The 14,248-nt window shown below is 39.1% G+C and overlaps 1 protein-coding gene across 10 annotated transcripts in view; it reads left to right on the top strand.

Annotated features, from left to right (window-relative positions):
- ST7 (suppression of tumorigenicity 7) overlaps positions 1-14,248 on the top strand; it is a 278,061-nt gene that overhangs the window by 200,361 nt on the left and 63,452 nt on the right. For all 10 annotated transcript variants that reach the window (XR_009735899.1, XM_061414029.1, XM_061414031.1 and 7 more), the window contains one exon: positions 11,655-11,769. Coding sequence is in view for 9 of the 10 variants with exons in the window: in XM_061414029.1 (XP_061270013.1) it covers positions 11,655-11,769 (115 nt within the window). In the remaining variant the exon portion in view is untranslated. The remainder of the gene's footprint in view (positions 1-11,654; positions 11,770-14,248) is intronic.

Genomic DNA, 14,248 nt, shown 5'->3' with positions numbered 1-14,248 from the left:
AAAGCATACAGATTGTAGTTCTAAATTATGTCCATAGAGTATTTCAAATCCAGTAAATTAACTCTCCTTTTTTTCTTTTTTTCCTACTTGAGCTCATAAATGTTAACCTTAGAAGTGTCTCAAATTCTTTCATTGAAATAAAGTTGAACTGACAATAGCCAGATGATGTAAAATTGAAACTGAAATTCTATCCTTGGCCCATCCCATGTTCTTCCCCCTAGGTATTAGAGGAATCATAGGAAAGTTAATGTTTTCATTGTACATGAACTGTAGTATTTGGGCAAAACAGGGCATATAAATTTCTTACTGCCAGAAGAAAGCAATTACCAATGCAGGGAAGATAGCTGACAATAAATAAACAAACCTATACTAGATAGGAGTTTAAACATTTATTTAGAATGACTTAGATTATAGAAAACAGGCCTTTGTAGTTATCATATGCCTTCATTTGAGTTTCTTAGTAGGAAGGCTAATTATGTCACCAAGCTATTTGTTGCACATTATTTTAAAATAAATAAATAAATCAAGATATGTTATATTGTGCAGTTAAACTCTAAAAGGAAACTGTCACACACAGCAAAACAAATAGCTCGCTTTTCAAGCCCCAGATTGTGTCTGGGTGTACTGTGAGCTAGTACACATATTATCCTTATCTTGCAGATGAGAAAAATCAGCTCACATGATGCTAAGAAGCTCCACTGTTCCTGTATGGGAACCAGGTCTATCTGATTCCAAAGACTGTGGTGATCTTGGCTTTTGTAATGTACCACCTCCCCTACATGGAGTCCTTTTCAGCAGCTCCACTGCCATGTCCAGTGCCTTCTCCTTTACTTTGAAAACAATGTGTCATATGAATCTTTGTGGTTCTGGAGAAGAAGCAGGAAGGAATTTTGTGACAGAAGAGTTTTCTTGTTAGGTGGTCTCATCTAAGTCTAACCCCAACCCCAACTCCAACCCCAGTCCCAGGACTAAGGGGATAGAGAGGGAAGGAATTTACAGTCATCTTAACTCTGAGGCATCCTTCAAGGTAAAACAATAATTTATATAGTTCTTCACACCACGTCTGTCCAAGGCCATACTCTCTGGAACTCAGATGGAGGAGAATTGGGTTTCTAATATGTGGTTCCTCTGAGATTAGCTATCATTATCTTGTCATTATTATCAGATTCAAGTGCAGTACATTAAAATCTATTAGCTCAAATTTTTTGTTTGTTTGTTTTTTGAGGAAAATCTCTAAATGCTGTTTAATCAGACATTGACCTTTTCTTAGATGCTAGCCATGAAATTAAAAGATGCTTACTCCTTGGAAGGAAAGTTATGACCAACCTAGATAGCATATTAAAAGGCAGAGACATTACTTTGCCAACAAAGGTCCGTCTAGTCAAGGCTATGGTTTTTCCAGTGGTCATGTATGGATGTGAGAGTTGGACTGTGAAGAAAGCTGAGCACCAAAGAACTGATGCTTTTGAACTGTGGTGTTGGAGAAGACTCTTGAGAGTCCCTTGGACTGCAAGAAGATCCAACCAGTCCATTCTGAAGGAGATCAGTCCTGGGTGTTCATTGGAAGGACTGATGTTGAAGCTGAAACTCCAATACTTTGGCCACCTCATGCGAAGAGTTGACTCATTGGAAAAGACTCTGACGCTGGGAGGAATTAGAGGCAGGAGGAGAAGGGGACGACAGAGGATGAGATGGCTGGATGGCATCACTGACTCGATGGACATGAGTCTGAGTAAACTCCGGGAGTTGGTGATGGACAGGGAGGCCTCGTGTGCTGTGATTCATGGGGTCGCAAAGAGTCGGACATGACTGAGCGACTGAACTGAACTGAGCAATATTTTAAGGAGCTATAGTCAAGCCCCCAACAGGAGGAAGTAATTTTGCTTCAAAAGGCAATTAGAAAATAGGAAAACAAATTAAAAATCTAAATGAGGAGTATGAAACTCTTGAGGAATTACAAATGAAAAGTACATCTAATGAGCTTCCTATGTTTAAAGAAGCGACTTTATATATAAAAGTTTAATATATTGAAAAATAACCTCACCACTCAGAATTAATTATAGTTAATAATAAATAGCAGTAAGCTAATAATTAAAACTTTTATAATAAAACAATACAAAGCTATAGACCCCCATGTGACTACCATTCACAACCATCCATTAGGTACCAGGAACTTTGTTTTTTCAGTTAGTTTTCATATGTTTATATATAATATACCCATAAACAATATGTAGGATCATTTTGTGTGCATTAAAAGTTTTAATTGTTATACTCTACAGGCTGTTTCCTAGAGTATTTCTAGAGAACTCAAAACTGCTTGATTTGTCTACATTAAGATGTATTAAACATAACTTATTCCTTTTTCCTGCTGAATAGCATTTTGTCATGAGTATGCCTCATTTAATCTATCCATCCAACATGTTTATACAGTGCTCCTCCTCCTCTGTGAATATCGCAGTATGTAAATCCTCAGAAATGTGTGTGAATGGTCTCTAGGAAACAGAGCTGGGAGAAGAAGTGTTGGGTTGTAGAGTAGGCCTTTTTCCATTTTACTATGGCCTGTCAAACCAGCTGTGTGTAAGAGATGTCCTATTTTTCAAGTGTAATATCACTATGATACTCATTTTATGAAGGCTTTTTGATTTTTGAAACTTATTCCTGTTAACCAGGGCTTGACAATTTAAGGCCTGTGGCCAAATCTGATCTGCCTGTTTCTGTAAGTTGTTTTATTGAAACCTAGCCTCACTCATTCATTTATGTACTGTCCATGGCAGCTCTCATGCTATAATGTCAGAGTTGAGTAGTCACAACAGAGACCATATGGCTCACAAAGCCCAAAGTATTTACTGTCTAACTCTTTACAGAAAAAAATTTGCTGACTCCTGAAATTATAGTATTACCTACTGTAACTCTGTTTATTGTTTTGTTTTTTAAATTATCTAGTATTCAGCTACATAAATAAATATCATAATTTCAGAATATGATAGAAGCAATGGAAAATGGTTGAGTGAGCTGGTGACAATAGCTGGATGGTAGAGAGAGTCTGGGAAGATGCCATTTGAACTGAGACCCAGGAGATAAGAAAACGGAGGTGGTCACACAGGTAGTAAGTGGTATAAGTGGGATTTAAGCTCAGGAATAACTCCAAATATAGAGGGCTCTTTCCTCTGTAATATAGCCATCTTCATATATTCATGCAAACACAATACCAAGCAAATAGGTAAGTGTTATAACAAAGAAGCATCAGCAAAATTGTTTAGTTCTCCTAGACTTGGCAAGCCAGAGACAGGGTTTTGATGTATTGAAATTTGGAATCGGTACTGATGACTGGGTTTGAATCACAGTCCCAGCACTGACTTGGCTGCGTCACTTAAATTTGCAGCCGTCATTGTTGTTTGGAGGGGTGAGGGCGGGCGAGAGCTGTCTGTAAACTGAGGAGGGTGTTTGGATGATCTCCGTGGGCTCTTCTGGCTCTCACTTTCTATGATGCTATGACTTTAGGAGGTGGCGTTTGATCTAGGCTTTGGAGGGTGGGGTGGTTTTGACAGGCTGCCTTGTAAATGAAGAGAAAAGGTATTCCAGGTGGTATGAAGAGTCTGAATAAAAACACAGTGGCTAGTAACTGTAGAAAGAATTCTAGGGATGGTTATAATGATCTGATCTGACAAGGCTAGAGTTTAATCCTGAGAAGACAGGGGAGGCAAAAGTCTGGCACTAAGCTGAGGGAGAGCCTGAAAGTTATGCTTTGGAGCTGGGACATTTTCCCTTGCAATTAGAGGATTTAAAATGTCCTCCATCTTGATCATCCCTGCCCAGTGAGCAGCCTCTCTCTCGCTACGAAATTTCAGTGATGGAGACTTCTATAGACCATCTGTTCATTTTCTGACAACTCTAAGAAAATTCTTCCTTACCTTGAGTCAAAGCATATGAGTTCTAGCTATACCTTTTACAAGATGCAGTTTATGCACAGTCACTGGAAGATTTTAAATGGTAGAGGAACGTATATACATATATATGTGAAAATATGCTTATACATATTCTTTTCTAGATTCTTTTTCATTATAGGTTATTATAAGATATTAAATATAGTTCCCTAGGCTGTACAGTAGGTCCTTGTTGTATATCTATTTTATAGTAGGTCCTTGTTATATATCTTTTATATATATAGTAGTGTATATCTGTTAGTCCCAAACTCTTAATTTATCCCTCCTCCCTCCTTTCCCCTTTGGTTAACCACATGAGTCTGTTTTGTAAATAAGTTCATTTGGACCATTTTTTATGTTCCACATGATATCATGTGAAATTTGTCTTTCTTTGTTTGACTTGCTTTTCTTAGTATGTTAATTTCTAGGTCTGTCCATGTTTCTGCAAAGGACATTATTTCATTCTTTTTATTTTATGGCTGAGTAAAGTTCCATTGTATATATGGACCACATCTTCTTTATCCACTCAACTGATGATGGACACTTAAGTTGTTTCCATGTCTTGGCCTTGTAAATAGTGCTGCTGTGAACATGGAAACTGACGTGAAAGTGTTGATTGCTCAATTGTGTCCGAGTCTTTGCAACGCCCTGGACTGTAGCCACCAGGCTCCTTGGTCCATGGAATTCTCCATGCAAGAATACTGGTTGCCATTCCCTTCTCCAGGAGATCTTCCTGACCCAGGGATCAAACCCAGGTCTCCTACATCATAGGCAGATATTTTACCATCTGAGTCACCAGGATGCGAACATGGGGGTGCATGTATTTTTTTGAATTAGTGTTTTCATCTCTTCCAGATCAGTGCCCAAGAATGAGATTGCTGGATCTTATTGGCAACCCTGTTTTTAGTTTTTGGAGGAACCTCCATACTGGTCTCCATAGTGGCTGTACCAATTTACATTATCACCAATGATGTAGGAGGGTTTCCTTTTCTCTACACCTTCTCCAGCATTTATTATTTGTCAACATTTTGATGATGGCCATTCTGACTGGTGTGAGGTGATATCTCATTGTAGTTTTGATTAGTTTCCATTGCCTGGAAAATCCCATGGATGGAGGAGCCTGGTGGGCTGCAGTCCATGTGGTGGCTAAGAGTCGGACACGACTGAGCGACTTCCCTTTCACTTTTCACTTTCCTGCATTGGAGAAGGAAATGGCAACCCACTCCAGTGTTCTTGCCTGGAGAATCCCAGGGACGGGGGAGCATGGTGGGCTGCTGTCTTACGGGGTCGCACAGAGTCGGACACGACTGAAGCAACTTAGCAGCAGCAGCAGCATAATAACAATGTTGAGCATTTTTTCATGTGCTTAGCCATCTGTATGTCTTCTTTGGAGAAATGTCTATTTAGGTCTTCTGCTCATATTTTGATTGGGTTGTTTATTTTTTTGATAATGAGCTGTATGAGCTCATTGTGTAACTTAGAAATTAAGACCTTGTCAGTTGCGCTGTTTGCAAATATTTTTTCTCCCATTCCATATGTTGTCTTTTTGTTCTGTTGATGATTTTTGCTGTGCAGAAACTTCTAAGTTCAAGATCCCATTTAAAAATTTTTGCTTTTATTTTTGTTGCCTTGGGAGACTGACCTAAGAAGACATTGCTACAATTTATGTCAGAGAAGATTCTGCCTATATTTTCTTTTAGGAGTTTTTTGTGTCATGTCCTATATTTAAGTCTTTAAGCCATTTTGAGTTTATTTTTGTATATGATGTGAAGGAGTGTTCTTACTTCATTAATTTACATGTGGCTCTCCAACTTTCCCAACACCTCTTGCTGAAGAGATTGTCTTTTCCCCATTGTATATTTTTGCCTCCTTTGTCAAAGATTAATTGATCACAGGTGGGTAGATTTATTTCTGGGCTCTCTTTTCTGTTCTGCTTGTGTGCCAGTACCATGCTATTTTGATTATTGTAGCCTTGTAGTATTGTCTGAGGTCTGGGAGGGTTAGACCTTCATCTTTGTTCTTCCTCAGATTGCCTTAGCAATTCTGAGTCTTTTGTGGTTCCATATAAATATTAGGATTTTTGTTCTTGTTCTCTGAAGAATTTCATGGGTAATGATAAGGATTGCATTAAAACTGTAGATTGCTTTGGTAATATGCCCATTTTAATAATATAAATTCTTTTAATCCAAGAGCATAGGATTTTTTCTATTTCTTTGAGTCATCTTTAATTTCCTTTTTCAATGTTTTATAGTTTTCAGAGAAGTCAGTATTCTCAAAAAGAGTTTTTCCACCCCCATATAAAGAATGTACATATATTCCTTTTAAAAATATTACAACTTATGGTAAATATGAAAGAAGCAATAAAAATCACCTTTAATCTCATTAACCAGAAAATAACTACTAGTAAAACATTTTGGTGTCTTTCTAACCAAGTATGTCTCTATGCGTAGATACAAAAGAAAAGCTTGATATTATTGTCAAATTTTGTTTGTATCTTGCTTTTTCTAATGTAATGTCACATGTCTACATTTCCCAGGCCATACCATTAATAATTATTTGATAATTTAGCTACTAATGACTATATATTATAGTCCCAAAGATGACTATATCTTATTTTATGTAAATATCTCATAATACATAATTTTTTAAGTTGCTTGCATTTTTCATCACTGTAAATAATGTTGTAAAAAACAGTCTTTGTAAATTTGTATTCACATCTGCCTGTTTCCACATGAGTGGTTGCCTTTTAAGCAGGGTTGTGATGAACTCAAGTGTGTTTATTTGAAAAACTGTTATGAAAGTAATGTGAAGAGTGGGTTGGAAAAAGGTGATTCCAGAAGCAGGCAGAGGAAAGATGCCATTTGAGCAATTTAGGTCAAGTATAAGAGCATAAACTAAATTATTGGTAGCAAGGTCAGAGAAAAGAGGAAGTAGTAATGTTTCTTAAAGTGTTTGTTTTATGTTTGTTCTTTTGCATGACAGAATTTTCTTTGTACTTGATGAAAGCTGCCAGCATTTTTTTTTTTTACATATTAATTCAGGGGTTTAAAGATCTCTAAGGAGGTGGCTATAGTGGGCATGCCACAGAGATTCTTAACGCAGGGCTTAATGGTTCTTTTCCAAAATAGGAAATACCAAGGGGACGAACAGGTTTGAAGGGTTGGCTTTGGAATTTATGAGCCTGGTATTAGATGGATCGGGTAAAACTGTCAGGGAGAGAGCTTATAAATTGATGTAATGGCTTAGGAGAGAGGTCAGAGCAGAATATGAGGATGTGGGAGCCATCCCCACAAAAGTGGTGGTATTGAGACCCTGGACATGAAAGTGTCCTAGAGATCAGTGTGTTTATGCAAAGAATACTTGGGACATACCCAGGCAGACAGCTTACTCCTAAATAGCAGAAAAGGGGGAAACTAGAGAAGGAGCTATAAGATGAGTATGAAGAAAACCAGAAGAAAATGGTATGGAGGAAGCCAAAAGAGACAAGAGTTTCAAGAAGTCATCAAACTGTCAAATGTTGCAGAGGTCAAGCAAGAAAAGGACTGGAGGGCGTCCACAGGAGCAATTTAAGTCACCTGGAAATGTGGAATGAGTAGATTCAGAGAAATTGTGGGGCTGGAAGCCAGATTGTAGCTTACAGTGAGGAGTGAAGGGAGCGGAAGGAGTGGAATACTCATGGCTCTTCTCTAAGAAAGCCTGTTGTGAAAGGCTGGAGAAAGTCAGGTGATAACTGGAGTGAGTGGGGCAGTGGAAGGTTCACTATTTCTTCTTGTTTATATTCAGGAAGCAAAGCTAGATTTCCAAATTGTAATATGACTTCAATTGCCTTTCCAACATTTGCTATTTGCTATGTTTAGAATTCTTTTATTGGTGATTGTTTTTTGGACATGGTATGTTCTGTCCAAGCATCCAGTGAAAGCATTGCTGCCCAAACTCCTAGCATCTTTGAGTTCTATTTAAACAAGCCCAGACCTCCACGTTTGCTCAGAGTTTCACTGGATCTTTTAAATGTATTTATTTATATTAATCGAAGAATAATTACTTTACAATATTGTGATGGCCTCTGCCATACATCAGCATGAATCGGCCATAGGCATACATGTGTTAGATTTTAATTAGATTCCCCTTTCAGTTTTTAAGCTTCAACATACTAGTATTTGGAATTGCAGTTGTTAAATTACAGAATATGACTTGAGTCCTTGAAGTTTGACCTCTACCTAAAGAATTGCTCAAAAATGGTTAATGTTTAAATGTTGCAGTTTAGAGAATATCTTTATTGTATTGCCAAATGCTGAATGATAGAGATTTAATTCTAACAAGCACTAATTAGAAAGAGAAAAAAAATTAAAAAGTGATGTGAACCAGAATCAGAATAAACCAGACAAGTAATACTTTTATTGGTTGCAGAACATCAACAATGTGTGATACAGTCTTATTCACTTCCTTTACTAGCAGTGGAAATACTGCAGGCTGTCTCTAGGGGGTTTAGACAGGCTTATTGAAGACATAATCATTTTGATAGGTATTATTTGTTGGTAATATGATGCCTTGAAGCTGCAGAAAATTATTTGTTTTTAGAGATGTGCTAAATAGTTCTTGGATTTTTTAAAAACAAAACAATATTGCAAAGGTTTCTAACTTGGAATAAGTGAATAGTCAATGCAGTGTCTCCACTGGTTTCTTGTTTAATAATAAATTTGTCTATTTTGAGGGGTATTATTTCTCTCAGCACAATTGCTTTAAATATGATGACATTGAAAAAAGAAGTATTACTTCTTTAAAGGTCACTGTGTTATAATAGAGAACACTTATCCATTTAGTAAATTAAATAGATGGTATATATGTATATGGGCTTCCCTGGTGGCTCAGGCAGTAAAGAAAGTGCCTGCAATGCGGGAGACCTGGGTTTGATCCCTGGGATGGGAAGATCCCCTGGAGGAAGGCATGGCAATCCACTCCAGTATTCTTGCCTGGAAAATCCCCATGAACAGAGAAGCCTGGCGGGCTATAGTCCATGGGATTGCAAAGAGTAGGACATGACTGAGCGACGAAGCACAGTTCAGTTCAGTCACTCAGTTGTGTCCGATTCTTCGCGACCTCATGAATCCCAGCACGCCAGGCCTCCCTGTCCATCACCAACTCCCAGAGTTTACCCAAACTCATGTCCATCGGGTTGGTGATGCCATCCAGCTGTCTCATCCTCTGTCGTCCCCTTCTGCTCCTGCCCCCAACCCCTCCCAGCATCAGGGTCTTTTCCAATGAGTCAACTCTTTGCATGAGGTGGCCAAAGTATTGGAGTTTCAGCTTCAGCATCAGTCCTTCCGATGAACACCCAGGACTGATCTCCTTTAGGATGGACTGGTTGGATCTCCTTGCAGTCCAAGGGAATCTCAAGAGTCTTCTCCAACACCACAGTTCAAAAGCATCAATTCTTTGCCACTCAGCTTTCTTCATAGTCCAACTCTCACATCCATACATGACCACTGGAAAAACCATAGCCTTCACTAGATGTACCTTTGTTGGCAAAGTAATGTCTTTGACTTTTAATATGCTATCTAGTTTGGTCATAACTTTTCTTCCAAGGAGTAAGCGTCTTTTAATTTCATGGCTGCAGTCACCATCTGCAGTGATTTTGGAGCCTCCCAAAATAAAGTCTGACACTGTTTCCACTGTTTCCCCATCTATTTTGCCATGAAGTGATGGGACTGGATGCCATGATCTTCGTTTTCTGAATGTTGAGCTTTAAGCCAACTTTTTCACTCTCCTCTTTCCCTTTCATCAAGAGGCTTTTCAGTTCTTCTTCACTTTCTGCCATAATGGTGGTGTCATCTGCATATCTGAGGTTATTGATATTTCTCCTGGCAATCTTGATTCCAGCCTGCTTCTTCCAGCCCAGCATTTCTCCTGATGTACTCTGCATATAAGTTAAATAAGCAGGGTGACAATATACATCCTTGACGTACTCCTTTTCCTATTTGGAACCAGTCTGTTGTTCCATGTCCAGTTCTAACTGTTGCTTCCTGACCAGCATATAGGTTTCTCAAGAGGAAGGTCAGGTGGTCTGGTATTCCCATATCTTGAAGAATTTTCCAGAGTTTATTGTGATCCACACAGTCAAAGGCTTTGGCATAGTCAATGAAGCAGAAATAGATGTTTTTCTGGAACTCTCTTGCTTTTTCTATGATCCAGCAGATGTTGGCAATTTGATCTGTAGTTCCTCTGCCTTTTCTAAATCCAGCTTGAACATCTGGAAGTTACGGTTCATGTATTGCTGAAGCCTGGCTTGGAGAATTTTGAGCATTACTTTACTAGCGTGTGAGATGAGGGCAACTGTGCGGTAGTTTGAGCATTCTTTGGCGTTGCCTTTCTTTTAGATTGGAATGAAAACTGACCTCTTCTAGTCCTGTGGCCACTGCTATGTTTTCCAAATTTGTTTCCATATTGAGTGCAGCACTTTCACAGCATCATCTTTCAGGATTTGAAATAGCTGAACTGGAATTCCATCACCTCCACTAGCTTTGTTCACAGTGATGCTTTCTAAGGCCCACTTGACCTCACATTCCAGGATGTCTGGCTGTAGGTGAGTTGATCACACCACCATGATTATCTGGGTCATGATACATACACATATATGAATACATCATTACTTACTTACACACGTATATGTGTGCGTGTGTGACTTTGCTTTGTAAAGAACCTGGTTGTCTTCTCCTTAAGGTGAGATTTACCTTTCTTGAGGATAAGATTTTACTCTGAAATTCTTGGTCACGTCCTTTCTTCTTTCTCTTTGTTTTCCAATGACATTCATTATCATATCTTTTAACTCCCTTTGGACCTCTCTTCCTCCTTATGCTGTCTAGAACCTGAGCCTTTCCTTTAATCATTCCTTCACCATTCTAGCCTGTTCTCTTGCTCCTTGACTTTTCATTGAATCTAATTCAGTTTTCCCAGGCTCAACCTTATCATTTGACATCTTTGCCACTGTCCCTGGGCTGCTGAGCCCTGTCGGCTGAAACTTGACAACGGTGCCAATTGTACTCTCTAAATCCGTGGTCTCCAGTCTGTTGGGGTCCCAAGACAGCCTCTGGAATCCTTGATTGTTCCACACTTTGACCGCCGTCTTCCTACTTCCTCCCTATCACCTGATCCCTCAGTCTCGAAAAATAATCTTGACTCCTGTTTTATTAAGACCAACAGGCAGAAACTCCTTAACATCTTCTTTTACTACCATTCTCTGTCTACCTGCAAATTTTCTCAACACATATCACCTTCTAGTTATTTTCCTACTTTTTGTCTTTAACTTGGCTATCAGGCTGCTCAAAAGAGCAATGCCTTTTGCTTCTCCTTCTACCCTCTGGCTTCCGTCCAGAACTGCTAACTGTTAACAACTAGGAGATAGTTTTCCACCTTCACCTTATTTGGCCTTAAAGGCATTTTAACATTCATACTGCCTGTAAGCATCTTCTTCAGTGTTCATAAAACTCCTCACTTTTGGATTTTTCTCCCACCTTAGATTCTCACAAATTCAAAGTTGCTGTTCCCAAAAATAGCATGAAAACATTTAAGCGTTTAATGCTTTACAACATAATAATTGATGTGAATGCTTGTAATTTAGTATTACTTGTACTTCTAAAAAATATACTATACTTTTATATATAGTATATAAATAACTCAGTTATACCTTAAAAAATAAGAAACATATTAATTTTCCCTTGATTTCTTCTTTCCTAGTTAATGAAGGAGTTCCCTCTCCTGAGCATGTTCAACATCCATGAAAACCTTTTAGAGGCTCTCCTGGAACTACAAGCATATGCTGATGTTCAGGCAGTCTTAGCAAAGTATGACGGTAAGTCCTTGGGTACTTTTATCTACTTGAGTATTCCTCTCTTCTTGATGTGTTTCAATGATTAGATGAGAAGGATCATTTCAAATAGCACAGCACTGTGCTAACTATTGTCTTATGAATTTCCACCTGATTTCCATGGTCAGGAATCACTCAGAACCTCTGCGGGCAGCACGTGCCCTGTAGGAACAGCGCTGACCCCTCACTGGTTGGCTGTGACCACTACCTGTTGGTCATGTAGATCTTTGAAGCAATAGAACAGCTGGGTTTTCTTGTTGTTTAGCTGCTAAGTCGTGTTTGAATCTTTGCAACCTTATGGACTGTAGCCCGCCAGACTCCTCTATCCATGGTATTTCTCAGGCAGGAATACTGAAATGAGTTGCCATTTCCTTCACCAAAAACAGCTGGTAGTTTCTGCTACAAAACTTGTGACAGTTCAATAATGTTTGAAGATGAAATCATGGCCCCTTCACCCCAGGTCTTCTCTTTTTTAGCAGAAAAACTCCCATTTCTTCACATGAAAGTCTTTGCAGTCCCTTTGCCATTCTAACCTACTCACCCATGAGCTTATTTTATTTTGCCTTTTCTTAATAAACCAGAAAAATAAGCTGATACCACCCAGATATTTGAAAAATCTTCTCAATTGCCATTGTCTTTGAATTTACTATTTGATTAATTATACACAATTTTCTACATAATTAGCTGCTAGAATCTCTGCAGAATTTCATACCATTCTGCCATGTCCCATTAACTCTGTCCCCAAAATAAATATATTTGCTTATAAAATGGATGTTAGGAAGTGATTGTTTATGTTACATGATTTTTTTTTACTTTATAAAATATTCTTTATTAAGTAAGCATTTTTAGTACATTTAAAGAATTATTGACATGTTCACACTGCTATATTTAAAATAAAATGCCTTTCCATGAAAAAAGAATTATTGAGGTCAAAATTTCGAGCAATTCATCAGACATATAGAGCCAGCTATACTATTTGAGTCTTATTTTTGACACACAGTTCCTCAAAAGGTATATCTGAAATAGGTTAGAGTTGTTACCCTCTGCAGCTGGAGGAACTGAGGCATCGTGAGACTGTTTTCATTTTGTTTTATTGTTAATTCTTGCTCAGACTGATGCAAACTAAAAGCCCTTAGCCAGTGATGGCACCGCTTGGCCTGTGCAAACATGAGCACCCTGTGTAAGAAAATGCATGCTACCTAGTATGGAACTGATTTTAGAAAGAGAGAAAAATGTGGCACACTTTACAGTAAACGAAATAAAGACTGTTTGGCCTTCATGTCAGCTCACTTTTGTTCTCTGTTTATATGCTGGAATCTCACTGTTGGGCTGACCTTGGGAGTCTAAGCCAGGAGACTACCTTAGAGGCAGAATGCTCATGGTACATTGAGGGCCTTTTGGTACCTAAGAAACCCAGTACATGGGTTCAGGTGGTCATGCGCCTTCCACAAAGTACCTCAAAGCCAGCAGTGCCATGGCAAGGCTTCAGTGTTCTCATCCCCAGAGTCAGCCTACACTCAGCCTGCTACATCAAGGCGTGAGAAAAGGTTTAGCCGATAGAGCCTTTGGGATCTCAGGTCTCTCCTAAGGCTCCTTTCATGAAGATCTCAGTTCATTACAGAAATCATCAGCTTTGTGTTACAAGACTGATTGTAAAATAAAGCAGTGAACTCATTTGGAGCTTTCTGTCGTCTGTCTCTATCCCATTGCACAGTCTCCATGCCACAACAACTGAAAGCTGATTTATTAGATTCTGATAACATATGTTCACATTATTTGTTACAAGAGCCTGTCCCACCCTCCACTAAAACTTGGCTCTCACTTTGCTAAATTCCTTTGTTGCAAATGGACAAACTCACTATACCAAAGCCCTGTGTTGAGCTTTGTTTATGTTTGTACCTGGCAACAGAGATGATGTTCTTTCTCATTATTCATGGAAAAAGAGCCTCATTAGTGGCAGGACACATACTGTTGCTGAGATGCCTCGTTAGGGGTTTAGAGTTCAGCAGTGGTCAATCCGCTGCAGATGACCTAACCCCAGCTGAATCCTGGAGGGTGTTTTGGCTCAGACTTGGCTCAGGCCTGTGTCATTTACAGTAGAAATATAATGAAGTGGCTGCTGAAGTTACTGTTCTCGAGGAGTGAGCTGCAGCCACACCAGACTATTAAAAACATGCCTCATCTTCTTCTCCCCGGACCAGAAAATGGGCTCTTTCCGGCTCATCCCTGCAGCTTTTCCTTGAGACCCAAAGGCCCTCGACCCAGTTCTTATCCAATTTTCTTGCTCTGTGTGAGGAAGTGGAAGCTTCAGAGGGCTTGGAGTACAGACAGCAATTGGGGCGCCCTGCTCTTCACCCTGGTTCTGATGTCATCAATGTAATCTGTGAGATGCTGGAGACAGCACTTTGAACCCCAGCCTCCCCATCCCTCACCATCGAGCCACACCCAGAGCAGCAGGATTAGA

This window comes from Bos javanicus, chromosome 4 (assembly GCF_032452875.1).
Source record: "Bos javanicus breed banteng chromosome 4, ARS-OSU_banteng_1.0, whole genome shotgun sequence".
Lineage (NCBI taxonomy): Eukaryota > Metazoa > Chordata > Mammalia > Artiodactyla > Bovidae > Bos > Bos javanicus.
The sequence above is the reverse complement of the archived record's forward strand: the minus strand, read 5'-3'. Positions and strand labels throughout refer to the sequence as shown.